We start from the raw sequence: 21494 nt of genomic DNA on the forward strand, positions 1-21494 counted from the left end.
TTTGCAAATTCTACTTCAGCCTTTTTGATGCAGTCGGGTTTTTGATTTTTTAAATTAATTACTTGTTAGCATACTACGCTCCATACCTCTTTGGCACTTTATTATTTTATTTTTAACATTTCTAGTAAATTTCCATGTTTGGCATGCGTAAGTTAGACAGGGGAGAATGCATGAGTCCATAATTTTCTTTTTCAACGTTACTGGTATATTGCTTTTTAAATTTTTTTTATAACTCCAGAACTTGTTCCAAGTGATGTTTGATCTTCGCTCTACCTCTAGCTCATTGGTATTATTGTTGAATCCTACTTGTTTTCCGAGGTAGATGTATCGTGTATCGTCGTTTATCATCGTTTACAAGATATACAGAGCTAATATTTTCAGAAAATGTTCTCATACAAGACTTAACGCACTTTATCAATGTCCTGTTCACTTCCACCAAACGGTGGTCAAGCTGTCGTATGGGTGTCGCAACTCAACCATTATGCGTTCAGTTGTCTGCCACAACGTCATGGGTGGTATCTGCAGTGCATTGCGAGTGTCGTGAGTGTCGTGACTGACGGCAATGGCTCGGATATTTGCGCGTACAATGTGCAACTGTACAATGTTATTGCGCAATTATTCACAAGTTATAGTTAAGGGGTCCATTTAAACGTGTAAACTGTAAACGTGTACAGTTTTACTTGACATTAGTAGGTACTTCTTATCATTTATTTCGTAAATTTTGTGATTTCTAAAATTGCACCGACTCTCGCATTTTGTAAGATCCGTAGTACATAATGAGTAAACTGCAATAATAACTACGAAACAAGCCCCGTTGACGTATGGCGCGTATCCGGCTCTCGAAGACAACAGCTCTCGCGAGCTCCCGGCTCTCTCGAGCATGCGGCTCTCGCGGCGCTCAGCGCTATAAATATTGAAAGCTTCCCCTCCATGCTGTTCGTGTTTAAAGCTTTTAGTAAACGATTTGTAGGTTTCGTAAATAATGCTCCAATTTCTATCAAGCTACTAAGTATAAATATATTTATATAAAGTTAAGCTCGATATGAATTTGTTTCGCCTTGACATGTCATGTCATGTCCTTTAAATAGTGGAAAATACCTATAAAAATGTGAGACATTTCATCGACTTAAAAATCGATTGTAATCAAGGAGTCGACTGAATCTGTGCCTGAATCTGAATCTGTGAATCAGCGTCACAGACGACCACGGAGATAGCACTATATTTATGCTTGCAAGATTCATAACCATTCATAAAGAATTTATGAGGCGTGTTGTTCATATAAACGTTACATATTTAGAAAGGAAAACTTTGGAATGATTAAACTATAGTACCATGTAGTACTTCGGGGTATCATATGCGACTACATTTAGTAGAATATGTGAATGTATTCGAATTTATTATGGAAAGTAGTCAAAGGCATTGCATATCTTTGCGGCGGGCGTGCGCGCGGCGGCGGCGCGTAGCAGCGGACGACCAGTAATGAGAGGTTCAGGATACGTGGAGCTACGAGGTGTGCGGACACCACCATTTCTATTACAATTTAGAAAAATGTCTCAGTAAATAATGTCTCATTTTACCATTGGTTCGTTCCTTTGTAACCAGGAATAATTGAAAGGTTTGAATAAATAAATTAAAGTATTGTGTTTATCATTTCAAAATATGCCATTAAGTTATGTTTGTTATTATTTTTTTATCTGCTTACATATTTCAACGGACGGACCAATGTTTAATTTAATCGTCTTCTCATAAGATAGATTTACCCTTAAACTGAGTTCGGCCACAAATCCGTTGCTACCCTGAGGAATAAATTCGAACCTTATGTTTAAATGTATCGCCCTTACTACATACTTCCTTCAAATTAGTAAAGCTGAGTAGGTACTGTTATTATAAGGAAATAAGGTGTGGCGTTGACGTCTCGAGTCAAACCACCTTACCACCTGAACCTTCAAGTCCCAAGACTTCATAAAGTTAAAAAAAAGAAATAACGTTGCTATCCCCGCTGGTTGCGTGGCTCCATTGCATCTGCAACGTGAAGTAGCGGACTCGACTTTGTGCTGTAACCGGGTCCCGCACGCGTCGAACAATGCGTGCGCTTTGTCATCAGCTCCCCGCGTGCTGCACAGAGCACGCCCGAGCCCCTAGCCCCCTTACCCTCGTGTCTGCGACAGCCGGGGAACAATAGCAATCACCTGTGTGCCACTTTCCGATACAATGCATGCGTCGACGCGCTGACTTCGCAGTTCTACCTCAGTTTATAAACACTTAGTTACTAAGTTTTGCATTGCTTTATAATAATAAACAGAAATTACATAAATTATTAGAAGCATTGCGTAATTTCAGTTAACGGAACAAATATGTTACATCAATGTCGTTTGGTCTGTCTTAAAATATGCAGAAATCAAATCTAAAAAGAACTTACAATTAACATAGATTAGTAAAGATACTTTGCCGCCCTGAAATTAAATGAAGCCACAAACGGCTTATTAGTAAGTTCTTTTTTTTTAATTCTTGACAAATAAAAACATTTTTAGAGAAAATTTACGAATAAATAACTAATACTGCGTAATTTATATAATAAATAAATAATTATTTCAAAAACATATTTTAATGACATTTTAGCACGGAGACGTGGCAAAACTTTTTTACGCAACTATTTCAATTCTCAAAACTGGGTACATTTTCTTGTTAGGAGTGAATAATCTTTACTAATCTATGACATTTAATTAAAAGGTCTAATAACAGACGAATGTAACGATAACTTCATTTTGTATAAATATTGCACAATATCTAGGTAAATGGGAGGTGAATATCACATTTAGAGCTTCCTAGATTTGTCAGTAATTTCTTGTAGAGTCCGAATTTCTGCCTTCTTCTAAATGTAGCGCCCCTAGTCCCACGGGCGTATTTTTGATAATATACAATGCAATATGAAATAATATAATTTCGACATATTATTATTACTTTTCTTCAGATTTTATTATCGTCTAATAGAATCGTGTTTGGCGTTCCGGTATGATTTATGACTGCTAGTTAAATTATGAATGCATTTTTCCCAGGGAGGTCAACTTGTGAAGGATATATTGTAATTTCATGCATATACATGTTAAGGGAATCTTTTGAGCAATTTCTTTTTTAGAGTACATCTGCGCGAGTGTCCGGCGACACGTAGCGCTGGAATAATTACATTTGAGCCGTTAAAGTAGAAATAACATTTGCAACTCAAAGACACGGCAGTTATTATGCAGCGCAGCTTCACCCCCCCCCCCTCCCGCCGCGCGGCCGCTCCCTCCCCCGCATTGTTCAAGTGCAGTTAATCTAAGCGTGCACTGTACATCTGAAACACTCCGGCATATACGCAATATAACGTGGCTGCATTGTGTTGCATTTTCACGCCTTTTCTCCTTGGCTATGCTTCTAATGACGAGTTTAATTATGATAAAGGTATTATCAGTATTTTTACTTACAAATAATCTTAAAATCATAAATGAGGCATTTGTGGAAAATATAATTTATGTAGTATAAATGCTAAGTTAATAGTCTGTAGTAACTGAAAGAACTGTATGTAATTCACGGGCAAATTACATTTATCACAAAAGGGCTAAAATTCTATCTGAACTCGGATACCGGTATTTATGTTACTACCATGTAGATTATAATTCTCTCTGTAGCAGCACAACATAGTTGCTACATTAGTAATATAGGTATAGAGCAAACATTCTAATTTTATGCTCAGTAACCTACTTATTAGAATTCTACATCAGTGTAACTAAAATAATTTTCTGTACTTTTTGTAAGGTATAACATTGGTCTGAAAACATATAATTAAGGCTACTCTATCGCTTTAGGTTAAGAAAACCTGTGATGATAGATGTAACGATAAATAAATAAATAAATTTGCAAAACGATATTTTTTGTATAAACATTCCACGAATCGATTAAACTTTTCGCCGAAGTTTTTGTATGTATAACTTTCCTAAAAGTAACTATAAGTGAAAAAGTTGTTATTTCAATCATGAATTAACAGAATGAATAGAATAGAAATAGAATAGAATAGACATACTTTATTACTTTTCAGATTAGGTTCATTACAATATAAGTGGCTAGGGCCTCCTTTTAAGCAAAACATGCCTGTGTTAGGATTCTCTGCTCTTCCGCAGGCTTTACATAATACTATATAAAAAGAACAAGTTACATATCATTACAATTTACCAGTATTTCACAAGTATTGAAGAAAAATCTTTTTCATATATGGGATTAATTTACTGGTATAATTTACGGAAACATCATTTTAGTCGTTTTTGATAATTCTAATATTCATTAGTATCATTTAACTATGAATAAGTAAATTAAATTTAATTCACGGATCGAGGTAAACATTGACGGATCTATTAAGATTAGGTACTACACTATAGAATAACCCCTGTATTCTACAGTGTAGTTATCGCATTAGTTCATCAAAACGTTCTAAAAAACAACGACAACTGCAAATAAGATTAAAACAATAGAGAATACAAAAAAGATAGCCATCAATTGCAAGCTAGTGGCGACAGTGGCAGCGGTGGCGGCGGTGGCGGATACCGCTGAGAGCAGCGCGACTGCACCTCGCCGACCTTTGTGTCGGTTATCGCGTGTTGTGCAGTTCTGCGAGCTGTCGATGAAGGCACTTCAGCTGTTGATGGTAAAGTTTGGAATACACTGGGAGGTATACATTAATTTATCTTACTTAATTCGTTTGTGACTCGGCGTTTTATGGTATATTGCCATCTTTTCAACGTTTAAAATACCTACATGGAATGCGGCAGAACTATCTGCTACACTCCTATTATAAAACTGAAATAGATGTGTTGCCGCTGCTATCGGCTCACATTTCGTGTAAGTAGACTTATGTTTTATTGAAAAGCGTCTATGTAGGTATAGACGTATTTATCATGATGATATGATGTATTGATGATGTATTTTTATTGTAACCGATCCAAGACTCAGTATAACCTAACTAACATTACTAAAACACACGAATGTCGAAATGAAATGTCGGAAAAAATTGTCTAATTAGTTTTCATATTTTAAATTATCCATATTATCAATTTAAAAAAAAATACATAATTAATGGACAAAAAAATTGTATAAATAAGTTCCCGGTGTGACGAGTCCTGGCGGCGACTCTGCTGTTGTTGCGAGCGCTCTCTCCGCACTTGCATCACGCTCCGCCGTCGCTCCGATAGCTAACTACAACTTCATTGTTCTGCATCTTAACACGCCACTACAGAACTGAATATTTAAGAGTTTGCTTAAACAAGAAGCTATTGTTTTTAAGCAGGCGGCTACGATGTTTGTTAAATAATAAACAGTCTTATTTTATGTTATTATTGTTCAATCATTTATTATGAGACAAACGTTATTTACTATTGTTGTTTTATGGTTATTATGGTTTTTTGAAAAACAAATTAAAATAATATTGTTGGATGGATAGCTGGACAACAAATCAAAATTATATCGTTTTTCGACATGTTTCTGTTCGGTTGCTAACCAAAAAATAGAACTTCACACAATTGTAAATGGTATCAAGTGTACCTACGGATTCCACTAGAGACTGCAGTTCCACTTTCTACTTGCGACCCTTTCCAAATTGTGCCACATCTGTGATACCTTGGAATATGGATGAATAATCATACCAAAGTCTTGGGATTAGAGGTTAAAAATTTGTAAAATCGATGATCTAATCGATCTATCAATAATTGGGATTTGTTATCAAACAGTATCAAGGGTAAATACGAATAAGGGGAAATATTCAATTACTTAATATTAAGCGTGAAGACGGTTATTAAATCAACCTAACTAAGGAGTACGGGACTATAATTAAAACGTTTAATTAAATAGATAAACATTTCATCGAATGTTACTACGTTACCAGACAATTAAAGGTAAACACAGTGATGTAGATACTAGTGACTAATTATGTAAATTAGTTAATAATCAAATGAAGGCTGTTTAGATTTTCCTTAAATATTTATGTATGTTTCATTATATTATTTTTAATGAAACGCCTTATTCTTTAAGATATGCCGTGCAGCGCCTCCCGCCCGCGCCGGCTTAAGAGCGGACGAGTCGGAGTTTAATTTCAGCTTCCCCGGCCGCTGCGTTATTAAAGCCGCTCCACAGCAATATTCCTAATGCGTTAATAATTTTACGAGCGACTATCACGGCTCCTATGAAAAAAGCCGAAGGAATATGTGCTGACAGGAAACGCGAAGGAATAAACGACAGCCATTTGTACGAGAGCGGCGGCGGCGGTAGGAGCGGGCGCCGTATCTACCGCGTGATTTATAAACGCTCATAGAATGGTAAAAGTCGTTAAGTAGCCAAGAGAGGAGTTGACAATGCTAAACAAACTGTCCCGTTATATCAGCATGACTTTAATAAATCAACACAATTACACAGTCGTAAAAGAAACTAAAGCTCAGTGTGTGTGAATTTACAGAGTTAGATTCCCAACGATAACCGAAACCATGTAATGTTGTATGAGGATAATATATTTCAAATCTTGGGCAAGGTTAATGTGTGCTCTTAGCTCTGTCATTATCTTCAGGATAATTGCTTAATCTATCCACTCGCTGCACGCTGCAGGCGCTATCACCAAATCTTATTAAATCTTCAGTTTGTTACACAATGCGTCATTGTAATATGTAATAATGTCACAGGTTTTAATTTAGTTCTCTAGGGCAGCAATGCTCTGATCGAACTCAGATAAGTTTTTTATCCTGGGGTCGGTTCCAGATGTCCGTGGAAGATAGTACCCATTGCAACGTTGTGGGAGCACGCTCGTTTGTTTTTATATAACAAAAATGTAATTGATGAAAATATCGAAATGATCAGATCAGAAAATCAAGTTATAACGCCGTATCACATGTGCAAATTAATAACGGCGGGGTATAATGCCAGTAGACTCAAATAGTACTCGTATCGTATACAATAGTTGTAAATGTGCCAGTGCCAGTGTTATATACTTTGCAATGCAAATTGCAATGCAACTGAAAGTAAAGTTAATTTAAATGAAAAAGAAGATATCCTTGAGATGCTGCATTTAATAAGGCCATGTGATCATTGCACTATCGTTAAGAGTAGGCAACAACAATATCTAATGAGTATCTTCTACAAATATTGCTTGTTTACCCGCTTGCATAGTAATAAGGTTTTTTTAGTATATTTAATTATTTTTTATCCACCGTATAATTTAGTTACACAAGAAATTATAATGTCGAAAATATATATTTTTTTATAATAAATATACATTCTGATGAAAATCTACCCAAACAGAATACTTAATTATAAAAATGACATTTAGAAAACGTGATTGACTCTACGCAGGTAGAGATGCAGGTGAACTTGAAAATAAATGCTTGAAATATAGGCTCGCGGAGGAATTATCATGACTGCATTAGAGTATTTAGTGGCAGAGGACCTTCGCGGCGTATGAGTGACCGCGTTGGCGGCGCGCCAGCGGGTCGCGGGTACTCCACCCTTATTTATGGGGCTATCGTCCCATCGCCCCACGTAAATGCTATGAATTCCATCCAGGTTAGATAACAGCCTAATATATATAAATGGGACTTCTGACAATAAAAACTTTTAGCATATATCTTTTTTTACATATTGCTGAAATTACAAACACAAATAAATAGGTATAATGTAACTGTTTGTTGTTTTTGAGCTTAAAGCAATTAATTTGCACGATGCTAAACCTCATTCCATTTTGTCCGTGCATTGACGAGATCGGGCATGTCTTGGAAATGCCCAAGAGTATACGTTAAGTGAGATAGTTTTAGAATGCCACACGATTTACCTTTCATCGCGAAATTATTTAGGATGTAAAACTCGTTTACTAGGGTGTAACGAGGTTCAATGGGAAGCTAGTAATGGGAGAATTAAATATTTCTCAAACAAATTGAAGTAAGCTTCAACGTCTTGAGAATGGGTCACGTAAGTTTGCAGCTAAAAAAATCAAACAGGTATTCCCACTTAGTGGGCTCCCGTAAGGCTTAGTATCGCTTGTTATGCCCCACTCACTTACGCGCGGTGAGCCTTGTCGAAATAGTTCTGTAAAGCAACTACCAGGGAAGGTAAACTGGCCCTAAAGTGCGTATAGCATCTCTTAGCTTAAAAGCTCTTTTACGAGCTTTATACAGTCAGGAGTAGTCAAACTTTGCTCGTAAGCCCAATGAAATTGTAATATTCCTTTTATTTTCTCGCTTTGTATTGCAACCAGAAAATTTCTACCAAGAGAATTTAAGAGCGATTAATGAGTGCGGTAAGCGCAAACGTTTATATCTACAGATGCCAACTCATGGTAGTACTACAGTGTCATATTGTCTGATACGACATGGTGAACGTCTTTAGATATCAATTTTAAACCTTTACTTGCTGTTTAGCAAAATATTATCTAAATAAAAAGATTTTAAAAGCTTAGCGTCACAGTACAATAAGTATTTATTTACTAGAAGTAACTATCACCATAGTATTTAAATGTAGATTTTCTGTTACGTTTTCACCATATTACGGTGAGTATCTTTCCGTACCAGGTGTCTGGCGGCAGCGGGCGGGCGTATTCCGCGTTGGGCCGCGGCTTCGTGTCGTCCTTCGCGGTCTCCCTGGCCATGCTCACGTACGACCTCCGGATGCCGAACTTCAAGAACGCCTTGTAAGGAAAATAGGTTGCTACAGCATTGTTCCATCTGAACAACAGGTTAAGGATGTACCGGCCCACTTCGGTGTTGTATACGGCTAACACGAGGTTGTTGACAGCGAGGCGGTACCTGCCCGCGAACCTCAGTTGTTTGTACGCTGGCGTGGTCTCGAGACAGTCGAAGTCGCGCACGTACAGGTAGCGCGGCGGGCGGTCTGGCAGGCCGCTTATTGCACTCTTGTCCATTAAACTTGCTGCGTCTACGCCTGAAACAGTCAACAAAAACGCAAATGAGCTTTTACTTCTATGATAGAAATAATGTTTTTTACATTTCCTGTATACAATTTGCAATTTATATCAATATGTGAACTATAAACTTTCCTTCCCAAAACTTGTGGGTACATTGCAACATATTGGACATTTCAGACTTTATTTATTTATAACTAGCAGAACCCGCGGCTTCGCCCGCGTAAAAAATATGATATGTCATACAAATAACTGTAATCGTAAATTTGTACCTTTAACAATTTTAACGATCAAGTAGCATTAATATTTTATGAATAAAACCTTTTTTTTTTCGTCACTGTGTACCTAAATAGGTCAAGTTTTCTTCAGAAACATACACTAAAGCTCTAATTAGTGGACTGTAATGAAACTTTCTTTAAAATATCATGTAGGATACAATTATTATTATTTACACAATTCCATAGGAACCGTCCATGTTATATGGCGCCTTACATACAGTGGTTCTTTCCAGGCTCACTGGTTGGGCAGTTAGAGCTCCCATTTTTGCCGCCCGCAACTCCAGAAGTCCCCCTTTAGTCTCGTACGACAGGCAGGGGATACTGTAACACTGTTCTAAATCAAAATTTTAATCCAAGGTCTATGTGTCTACCACATCACCATCACTAATCCACGCATAACCACAACCATACCCCACGGCAGGACAAAATGTTGGCATGCAGTGTGTCCAAAGTAGTTGCGATGTAAAATGTAGCCCAATTTGAATAAACTTACGCATATATGAAATTTGGACCCGTACGTACACGTTGTCGTGTATTTGTCTGAATAGACGTTATCTGAAATTTCACGTTTCCAACTTCGAACCTAAAAGATTCCCGTAAACATACATATAACACTTCTTTTACCTCCTTAGTAGAATTTCAAAAACATTCCTATGTACATATGCATCAATAAATAGTTTATCAGCAAATTTCTGAAAGCTAATATTAAACACCAGCGGTCGGTAACCCGACACCCACGGGTGGTGTGTGCCCCGCGACTTTCCCTTGGGGCCGGCGGGTCTGCGTGTTACTAATAATTGGCCAAGTGCAAGTCAAACCCGCACCTGGAGGGTTCCATACAACCAAAATTTTCATTTTTTTTTAAATTTCTAGTATTTAATATTGCAGCAGCCATTAAAGTACACACATTGTGAAAATTTGGACTGTCTACCTCTAATGGTTCAAAAGTTAGTTGGAAAAATCGTTTTTGTTTTCAACTTTTTTTTATTTCTAGTATTTATTGTTATAGCGGCTACCGTTATGCATCCTCTGTAAGAATTTCAAATGTCTAACTATTACGGTTCCAGAGATAGAGCCCCACGGATAGTGACAACGGTTTAAAGTAAATAATCTTTTACACCAAATACAAAATGGCTTTACCAAAGGCCGTTCTACTACTGACGCTGGTGTTCAATTGCTGCGACATATTTTTGATTGTTGGGAACAAGCACATGATGCTATAGGTATATTTTGTGACTTGCCTAAAGCTTTTGATTGTGTTGATCATAATACCTTATTGTTAAAATTACAATATTATGGTATTCAGGGAAATTCTCTAAAGTTGATAAATTCTTATTTAAACAATAGAGTACAACGAGTGCAAGTAAATGGAACATTATCAGCAGGCTCTAATATTAAAATAGGTGTTTCTCAGGGCTCCATCCTAGGTCCATTTCTATTTTTAGTTTATATCAATGATTTGCCATATGTAGTAAAGGATTTATCTGAGGTTGTTTTGTTTGCTGATGACACTTCCTTAGTGTTTAGGGTAAAACGACAATCACAGGCTACCAGCGTCATTAATGAAACTCTTTGCTTGATTCAGAACTGGTTTGATGCAAATAACCTACTCCTAAATTCTAATAAAACTAAATGTATTAAATTTATGCTACCAAATGTAAGGAGTATGGGGATGAATGTCGCTCTAAATGGTGAGACTTTGCAATCTGTCAATGAAACTGTTTTCTTGGGGATAACCATTGATTCTAAACTCCAGTGGGGTCCTCACATCTCTGCTTTGTCCAGCAGACTTAGTACTGTAGCTTTTGCAGTCAGAAGAATTAGACAGTTAACAGACATCCCCACTGCCAGGCTTGTCTATTTCAGTTACTTTCACAGCATTATGTCTTATGGCATTCTGCTGTGGGGTAGTGCCGCTGACATAGACTCTATATTTACTATTCAAAAAAGAGCAATAAGGTCAATATATAGTCTGAGACGTGGTGAGTCCCTGAGAGAACTGTTTCCCACTATTAACATATTGACGGTACATAGTCAATACATCTATGAAAATATTATGTATATAAGAAAACATACTGATATGTTTGAAAAAAAAGTAACCACTATAACTTTAATACTAGAAATAGAAATAAATTAGCAATTCCTAAACATAGATTATGCAAGGTGGCTCGATCTTTCATGGGTAACTGTATTCGCTACTACAATGAAATACCTGACCACATTTTGAATCTCACAGAAAAAAAGTTCAAACATGTTGTTAAACAAACGCTATGTAAAAAAGCGTACTATAAACTAAGTGATTATTTGACTGACAAAACGGTGTGGTCTGAAGTAATTCCAGCTCCACATGTACCATTAGGTTAAGTTTAACATTGTAAAATCCATTTCTTTTTTTAAAAGATGTGTGTTATGGAGTTTCTTTCGCCGCTTCTTCTCCATAACGAAACACCTTGTGAAGTGGTGGTAGTTTGACATTCAAAAAGTGCTCTGTAAAGAACCTATTTTGAATAAAAAAAATTGATTTGATTTGATTTGATTTGACACACGAACGACGGACAGACAGCGAAGTCTTAGTAATAAGGTTCCGTTTTTATCCTTTACGTACGGAACCCTAAAAAACCGCTGTTCTGCACTTCAGCACGCGCAATACATTTCCGTGTTAAAATATATGTTACGACGGCCCGTGGAATTTCGCCCTAAACTAAACCTCTCTGCACTGTGTTCTTTTTCCAGACACGCTAAAGGAAGTAACTTCAATAACGGTTTTTAAAGAAACTTTCTTTACTTATAGTACCCTAATGGGGTTGATTGTCGAGTTGCTAAAAATGCTGAAACAGATGTGTAAACAGAAAGGCATAATGCATACACCCTTTTATAGCCGTCTTAAGGGTTGATCTAAAATAAACAGTGACTCAGATGCTTCATTGACTCCAATGATAATTTTTCATAATGGTTGCTTCCGAATTAACGGATTATAAAATAAAGTTCCAACCCCTATTTAACGACCTTAAGGGATGATTTTCAAAAAATGGAAAAATAAGTGATATATTATTTACAACCAGAAAGCAAAACACCAACTTTCATAGACTTTGCTTCAAAATCTGCGGACTTCAAACGAAGTTTCTACCCCTATTATACCCTCTTAAGGATAGATTTTCCATAAATGGTGTTAAAAAAGTTCTATCATTCCCAACCAGAAAGCCAATTACCATTTTTTACAGTCCTTGCTTCCAAATTAACGGTTTTTAAAATAAAGTTCCATCCCCTATTAAACGTCCTTAAAGGTTAATTTTTCAAAAACGGTGAAATAGGTATTCTATTATTTTCAATCAGAAAGCAGAATACTAAATTATATAGACTTTGCTCTAAAATCTGCGAACTTCTAAACGAAGTATCCACCCCTATTTTACCTTCTTAAGGGTAGATTTTCCATAAATGGTCTTAAAAAAGTTCTATTATTTCCAACAGGAAAGCCAAATGCAAATTTTTATAGCCTTTGCTTCCAAATTATCGGATTTTGAAATAAAATTCCAACCCCCATTTAACGACCTTAAGGGATGATTTTCCAAAAACAATGAAATAGGTGATTAATTATTTTCTATCGAAAACCCGAATACCGATTTTCATACAGTTTATATCAAAACTGGGGGACTTTCATACAAATTTACAACCCTTATTTAACCCAAATAAGGGTTGATTTTCCAAAAACGGTAGAATTAAAGTTCCACTAAATCTAATCAGTAAGGCTATGACTAAGTTTCGTAGTGCTGGCTTTCAAATTGGCAAATTTTAAAATAATCAGTCCACCCCTATTTTACCAACTTAAGGGTTGATTTTCCAAAAACAATGAAACAGGTGTTTAATTATTTTCTACCAAAAAGCTCAATACAGATTTTCATAGAGATTAGATCAAAACTGGGGGATTTTCATACAAACTTACAACCCTTATTTAACCCACATAAGGGTTGATTTTCCATAAACAGTAGAATTAAAGTTCCACTATATCTAACCAGTTGAGCAATGGCTAACTTTCATAGTGCTGGCTTTCAAATTGGCAAATTTTAAAATGATTTTCCAGAAATGGTGAAATAGGTGTTTAATTATTTTCTATCGAAAACCCAAATACCCATTTTCATAGAGTTTACATCAAAACTGGGGGAATTCCATACAAACTTACAACCCTTATTTAACCCATATAGGGGTTGATTTTCCAAAAACGGTAGAACTAGTTTTATTATATCTAACCAGTAAAGCAATGGCTAACTTTCATAGTGCTGGCTTTCAAAATGGCATAATTTAAAATAAGCTGTCAACCCCTATTTAACCACCTTTAGGGTTGATTTTGGAAAAACCCTTAGATTAGATTTTTATTACTTTAAATCAGAATGCTAAGTACCAATTTTCATCCAGTTTGCTTTAAAACTGACGGACTTTCATACTAACTTTCAACCACCATTAAACCCCCTTAACGGTGGAATATCAAAAAATCCGTTCTCAGTGCGCATCTACATTATAAAATGAAGCTATATTTCAAATTTCATGATTGTAGCTTGAGTAGTTTAGTCAAAACCTTGATTAATACGTTTTGAACGTGAGTATCTTTTCGCTTTTATATACATATATAGATTAAAACAATATTCATAGTTACCTATATGATCTGCTTTTCCATTCAGATGTTTTTTTAATCGCCTTTGAAAGTCAATTCTGTCCGCTTCGGTATAAACATATCCAGGTACGCCTGCTAAGTGTTTGACCCAATACAAGACGGAGGTAGTCTCGATACTGGCGTCGAGGGTGCCCAGGCCGGTGAGCAGGGCACGCGCCATGTGCTCGTAGTACTCCGGCACGCGCTCGAGGCACGGCGCGAACACGCGCTGCACGATCAGGCGGCACACCGCGCGCGTCTCCTCCACGCTCGGCCGACACACGTTGTATCTGAAAAGTAATTGGAGTGTACATTGCAAGAAACAATGACGTTTTCCACCGTCACCGAGTCGATACCGATTAATTAATGACGGCGTCGAAGTAGCGTACATACATTTACTATAGCAGCTTGTCCACCGCACGCCCGTTACCCGAGCACCGTCATCCCGGCCGCCGATATTTCGAGTAGATCAACCTGACCGCTAGATCGGCACTGAGTTTTTGTCGGGCCGATGTGCCGGCAATATAAAACACATTGGAACTTGTCCATACATTGCCGTCAAACGCGTGACAGCTGGAAAAAAATAAATTGCCGATGTCGGTCGTGGTGGACAAACTATCGCCGTCACGAAATATTAAAATCGGCCCGAAATAAACTTGTTCTCGGTATCGACTCGGTGACGGTGCGGTGGACAAACGACTTTACTCATTTATTTCTTGTCTTAAATTTAGAAATTTGGAAATAACTTAAGGAATTTAAATGTAGATCTTGACTGATAATACTTTGGGTTCCTCCAATTATCAAATGAATGTACTAAATATTCTTAAACATTTGCACTCGGCTTTTATTTAACTAGTTTTATTTGACATACAAATAACTGTAATCGTAAATTTGTACCTTTAACAATTTTAACGATAAAGTAGCATTAATATTTAATTAATAAAAGCTTTTTTTTTCGTCACTGTGTACCTAAATTGGTCAAGCTTTCTTCAGAAACATACACTAAAACTCTAAGTAGTGGACTATAATGAAACTTTCTTTAAAATATAAGTTTCATGTAGGATACAATAATTATTATTTACGCTATTCCATAGGAACCATCCATGTTACATGGGGCCTTACATACAGTGGTTCTTTCCAGGCTGGGCGGTTAGAGCTCCCATTCTTGCCGCCCGTAACTCCAGAAGTCCCCCTTTAGTCTCGTACGACAGGCAGGGGATACTGAAGCCCTGTTCTAGCCCAAAATTTTAATCCAAGGTCTATGTGTCTACCACATCACCATCATTAATCCACGCATAACCACAACCATACCCCACGGCAGGACAAAATGTTGGCACGCAGTGTGTCCAAAGTAGTTGCGATGTACCTAATCAGTATACCAAAATATAGGTCAATTTGAATAAACTTACGCATTATCATATATGAAATTTGCACCCGTCCACGTTTGTCTGAATAGACGTTATCTGAAATTTCACGTTTCTAACTTCGAACCTAAAAGATTCTCGTATACATACATATAAAACTTCTTTTGCCTCCTTAGTAGAATTTCAAAAACATTCCTATGTACATAATATGCATCAATAAATACTTTATCAGCCAATTTCTGCAAGCTAATATTCAACACCAGCGGTTGGCAACCCGACACCCATGGGTGGTGTGTGGCCCGCGACTTTCCCTTGTGGCCCGCAGGTCTGCGCGTTTCTAATAATTGGCCAAGTGCAGGTCCAACCCGCACCTGGAAGGTGCCTCCGTACAACCAAAATTTTCATTTTTTTTAAATTTATATTATTTAATATTACAGCAGTCATTAAAGTACACACATTGTGAAAATTTGAACTGTCTACCTCTAACGGTTCAAAAGTTAGTTGGAAAATATCGAATAGCAGTTTGTTGTATGTCTTTGTTTTAAACTCTTTTTATTTTAAGTATTTGTTGTGATAGCGGCCACCGTTATGCATCCTCTGTAAGAATTTCAAATGTTTATCTATTACAGTTCCAGAGATAGAGAGCCCTGTGACGGATAGACGGACAGACAGCGAAGTCTTAGTAATAGGGTTCCGATTTTATCCTTTAGGTACGGAACCCTAAAAAACCGCTGTTCTGCACTTCAGCACGCGCAATACATTCCCATGTTATATATATATGTTACGACGGCCCGTGGAATTTCGCCCTAAACTAAACCTCTCTGCACTTTGTTCTTTTTCCAGACACGCCAAAGGAAGTAACGTCAATAACGGTTTTTAAAGAAACTTTCTTTACTTACAGTACCCTAATGGGGTTGATTGTTGAGTTGCTAAAAATGCTGAAACAGATGTGTAAATAGAAAGGCATAATGCATACACCCTTTTATAGCCGTCTTAAGGGTTGATCTAAAAAAAAACAGTGATCAGATGCTTCATTGAGTCTAATGATAATTTTTATAGTGGTTTCTTCCAAATTAACGGATTATAAAACAAAGTTCTAACCACTATTTAACGACCTTAAGGGTTGATTCTCAAAAAAACGGAAAAATAAGTGGTATATTATTTACAACCAGAAAGCAAAATACCAATTTTCATAAACTTAGCTTCAAAATCCGCGGACTTCTAAACGAAGTTTCTACCCCTATTGTACCCTCTTAAGGGTAGATTTTCCATAAATGGTGTTAAAAAAGTTCTATCATTTCCAACCAGAAAGACAATTACCATTTTCTACAGTCCTTGCTTCCAAATTAACAGTTCTTAAAATAAAGTCCCAACCCCTATTAAACGTCCTTAAGGGTTATTTTTTCAAAAACGGTGAAATAGGTGTTCTATTATTCTCAATCAGAAAGGAGAATACTAAATTACATAGACTTTGCCTAAAATCTGCGAACTTCTAAACGAAGTTTCTACCCCTATTTTATCCTCTTAAGGGTAGATTTTCCATAAACGTTGTTAAAGAAGATCTATTATCTCGTACCAGAAAGCTAAATCTTAGTTTTACAGTCCTTGTTTCTAAATAAACGGATTTTATAATAAAATTCCATCCCCTATTAAATAACCTTAAGGGTTGATTAACCAAAAACTAAAATAGGTATCCTATTCTATTCTATTTTCAATCAGAAAGCCAATTAACAATTTTCATAGACTTTGCTTAAAAAGCTGCGGACTTCTAAACGAAGGTTCCACTCCTATTTTACCTTCTTAAGGGTAGATTTTCCATAAGCGATGTTAAAGAAGCTTTATTATTTCGAACCAGAAAGCTCAATGCTATTTTTACAATCCTTGTTTCCAAATTAACGGATTTTAAAATATTTTTTTTTAAAATCCGTAGTAAAATCCTTTATTTTAAAATCCGATTAATAGGTTAATCGAACTTGATTTTCCAAAAACGGTAAAATAGGTGTTCTATTATTTTCAATCAGAAAGCTGAATACCAATTTTCATAGACTTTGTTTTAAAATCTGCGGACTTCCCAACAAACTTTCAACCCCTATTTTACCCTCTTAAGGGTAGATTTTCTATTATATCTAAAAAGTTCTATTATTTCTAACAGGAAAGCCAAATGCATTTTTTTATAGTCCTTGCTTCCAAATTAACGGAGTTTAAAATAAAATTCCAACCCCCATTTAACGACCTTAAGGGATGATTTTCCAAAAACAATGAAATAGGTGATTAATTATTTTCTATCGAAAACCCAAATACCAATTTTCGTAGTTTACATTAAAACTGGGGGATTTTCATACAAACTTACTACCCTTATTTAACCCACATAAGGGCCGATTTTCCAAAAACGGTCGAATTAATGTTCCATTATATCTAACCAGTAAGGCAATGGCTAGATTTCATAGTGCTGGCTTAAACTGTCAACCCCTATTTTACCAACGTAAGGGTTGATTTTCCAAAAAGAATGAAAAAGGTGTTTAATTATTTTCTACCAAAAAGCTAAATACAGATTTTCATAGAGATTAGATCAAAATTGGGGGATTTTCATACAAACTTACAACCCTTATTTAACCCACATAAGGGTTGATTTTCCGTAAAAAGTAGAATTAAAATTCTACTATATCTAACCAGTAGAGCAATGGCTAACTTTCATAGTGCTGGCTTTCAAATTGGCAAATTTTAAAATAAGCTATCAACTCTTATTTTACCAACTTAAGGGTTGATTTTCCAAAAATGGTGAAATAAGTATCTAATTATTTTTAATCGAAAACCCAAATACCGATTTTCATAGAGTTTACATCAAAACTGGGGTAATTCCATACACACTTACAACCCTTATTTAACCCACATAAGGGTTGATTTTCCAAAAACGGTAGAACTAAAGTTCCAGTATATCTAACCAGTAAGGCAATGGCTAACTTTCATAGTGCTGGCTTCCAAATTGGCAAAATTTAAAATTAGCTGTCAACCCCCATTTAACCACTTTTAGGGTTGATTTTGGAAAAGTCCTTAGATTAGATTTTTATTACTTTGTATCAAAAAGCTAAATACGAATTTTCATCCAGTTTGCTTGTAAACTGACGGACTTTCATACTAACTTTCAACCCCCATTTAACCCCTTAACGGTGGAATATCAAAAAATCCGTTCTCAGTGCGCATCTACATTATGAAATGAAGCTATATTTCAAATTTCATAATTGTAGCTTCAGTAGTTTAGTCAAAACCTTGATTAGAAAACCTTGATAGATCACAACTTGATCTCACAGGCCTTATTATAATGAGTAATTATAATAAGGCCTGTGAGTAAATTGTCTTATAAAGTCTTGCCTAAAATGGAGTTAGTTGTATAAAAATATGGCCTTCACCATTTTATCTACATTAATTTCTATAAGAATATCACGTATACACAAATATATTAAGCGAATCAATAAAAATAAATCTGAAAATAATAATGAACGAACCTTTCTTCCAACCCAGTCAGGTATCCTATGGTTCTGAAAAGGTGATTATAGCCTTCCCAGTCTTGGCTCCTGCGCTGGCGTATGGAGAACTTGCTGGGCTCTAAGATGCCGAAGCCGACGATGGAAATGAGCGCGAAGGCCAGATCGCGCTGCGAGACGGCCCGGCGGCCCTGCAGCGCCCCTGCCTTGTTCGCCTGCAGATGCCGACTACGCGTCGTGGACAGTGATTGCCAGGACCTAAACATTTAAATATACTAAAAAAAAGAGCATTAAAATACAGTGGATTACTTGAAAAAACTTATAGTCACTCCGAATAGTGTTAGTACCAACAATTGTTTTATACTAAAAGAAGCTTTCTCGTGTGTCATAGTTTAATTGTCATATTAGTATTCTTTTTATTAACACGCTTTTATTAGCTTGGGTTGTATGTATGTATGTACGTACCTACGTAACAGAAACGGAATCTTTGAACTCGATTTCTATCCACTTTGAACGTTCAGTTTAATTCAAAATTTTGAAGAAATATCAAAAAACCGATGATAATACACGATTTTAATAATTTTGTACCACTGTCCTTATCAACATCCTCAGGATTAACGATTTTCGAGATGAGATTGTTCAAGCACCGTAGACAAAGTTCATCGCAAGTTTAGATTGCAAATAATTTTTGCTTTTTAGTTTCAATAGGCGTAACTGTTATAGCGTGATTTTTAGTTTAGAAAGTAATAATGTTATTTCCCTATAACTCAAATGTTCTAAAACATATCTATAATGCCCTCTTGTAGAATGATTTTTAGGATTCCGTACTCAAAGGGTACTTATCAACATCCTCAGGATTAACGATTTTCGAGGTGAGATGGTTCAAGCGCCTTAAAGAAAGTTCATCGCAAGTTACGAGATTGCAAATAATTATTGCTTTTTAGTTTCAATAACTGTTATAGCGTGATTTTTTGTTTAGAAAATAATAATGTTATTTCCTTAAAACTCAAATGTTCTGAAATATATCTATAATGCCCTCTTGTAAATGTTTTTTAGGATTCCGTACTCAAAGGTTAAAACGAAACCCTCTGCGGTCTGTTCGTGTGTCACTGGGCTTTATCTCTTAAATCGTAATAGATAAACACTTGATTTTTTTACAAACGATGCATAATGGTGTTCGCTATAACAACAAATACTAGAAATTAATAAATAATTATAGTTCAAAAAAACTAAAAAACACGTTTTTATGATAAAATCAACTAAAAAGTAGAAAATAATTTTCAATCTAAGAATCAATTAAGGAACAGTAAATTGTATAATTGTGTAAAAAGTGTGGGGCGCTTTTCGAACCTGATAAATGGAGCAGCTTTTCGAACCTGATAAATGGTAGCTAAGCAGGAGTAGGTTCAGTGATCACGCGAGTGATGAAAGTGACGTCACATTTTCCAGAATTAGCAGACATAATTAATAGGATTTTTATTTGCTTGCAGTGTCCAGTCATTTTATTTACATATAAGTGATTAAATTAATTATAGAATATAATTGAGATAACGCTTAATTAATGCTGTTAAAATGAACACTTATTACATTTATGCTAGGTGCTAGGTGGTAGAACCCTTTGTGGTTCGACTCCGGCGGCACCACCGCCACACCTATTTCTACCTAATAACAGCAGTGTTAGGCGCTGCTGTGTTCCGGTTTGAAGGGTGTGGTAAGGGAGATAGACTTTTCCGAGGCGTTCCAGCTTAGTCCTCAGGGGTAGCGGCGCATCTGTGGCCGACCTCAGGTAGGAATATCTAATCCTATCTGGGGTTGATTACAGATGTACATGGGCGGCAGTAGCCACTTACCATCAGGTGGACTGCATGCTCGTCTGCTACTCTCATATTATAAAAAAAAAAAAAAAAAAAAATTGACCAAAAACAAAATAAGCATGAAGCAAAACATTTTATATACTCCGTTTCTTATGCTCTTATATTTTGATACATACAATGTTCCAGGTTTCATTTCATACTGCGTCCAGGAGAGCACGTGCGCCAAGGTGGACCGGTAGCGGCTGTACGCGGTGTACGTAGAGCTGGAGCGGCGCGTGCCGATCAGAGTGTCCAGTACCGACGGCACGGATAGTAGAGACACCAGCCCGAACACCATACTGGTGTTGAACGCGAAGCAGTAGTCCCAGAAGAAGCGGCGGCCACTGTAAAAGATGTTGATGACATTTTTGACTGTCCATCCGTTTGTTTGTTTCGGATGATCTCCGAAAAGTCTGAACAGATTTTGACGGGCCCTTAACTAGAAGTTGATGTTTTAACTTATTTCACTATAATACCTGACCAATGAAAACCCATGAAATCTCCCGAGCATTTACAGTTAAACGCGGGTGAAACCGCGGGGCACAGCTCGTAAAAAATAAAAATAGTATAGTATCGTGACGTGCCTTATGATATCACCATTAATTATCGATAAAAATATAAATATTATTAACGTAACGTAACGCTCCACCGTAACCGATTCTGTTATAAAAATCGTTTTCCTTCTCATGGAATCTGAGGATGATTGAATATGAACAAAGAAATATTTTGACAGGATGAACAGATATTATTTATAATGATACACGCAATGATAATGATCTCCCAATTGTCCCGACCGGTTGGTGTTCAGTTGAGGAAGTAAAACGCGGTTGGCAGAGACACTGTTCGATATCGACCATAATTATATCGACTGCAGTTATAGTGTGTTCATGCGAAAGTGGATCGACCACTACAACCATTTTTTATTTATTTATTTATTTTAAGGTAC

At 36.4% G+C, this 21494-nt stretch overlaps 1 protein-coding gene across 1 annotated transcript; it reads right to left on the bottom strand.

Annotated features, from left to right (window-relative positions):
• Window positions 1–8511: 8511 nt before the first annotated feature.
• On the bottom strand, window positions 8512–20886 carry LOC140748315 (uncharacterized). Its single transcript, XM_073081154.1, has 4 exons — window positions 20686–20886; window positions 18717–18953; window positions 13853–14139; window positions 8512–8946 (listed from the first exon to the last, which is right to left on the bottom strand). Exons 1-4 carry the CDS (start codon window positions 20844–20846, stop codon window positions 8543–8545), a joined length of 1089 nt encoding a protein of 362 aa, XP_072937255.1. The 5' UTR covers window positions 20847–20886; the 3' UTR covers window positions 8512–8542.
• Between the last annotated feature and the right edge of the window lie 608 nt (window positions 20887–21494).

The sequence above is a fragment of the Epargyreus clarus genome, unplaced genomic scaffold, assembly GCF_041222505.1.
Source record: "Epargyreus clarus isolate Ecla_fem2 unplaced genomic scaffold, WU_Ecla_fem_2.2 ptg000015l, whole genome shotgun sequence".
Taxonomy (NCBI): domain Eukaryota; kingdom Metazoa; phylum Arthropoda; class Insecta; order Lepidoptera; family Hesperiidae; genus Epargyreus; species Epargyreus clarus.

Bases quoted from the DNA above. Each gene is read 5' to 3' on its own strand.
- LOC140748315 (XM_073081154.1), bottom strand. From the start codon at position 20,846: ATGGTGTTCGGGCTGGTGTCTCTACTATCCGTGCCGTCGGTACTGGAC. The intron at 14,140-18,716 runs GTTCGTTCATTA...ATTACTTTTCAG, and splicing joins CTGACTGGGTTGGAAGAAAG to ATACAACGTGTGTCGGCCGA. The intron at 8,947-13,852 runs GTAACTATGAAT...TGACTGTTTCAG, and splicing joins TGGAAAAGCAGATCATATAG to GCGTAGACGCAGCAAGTTTA.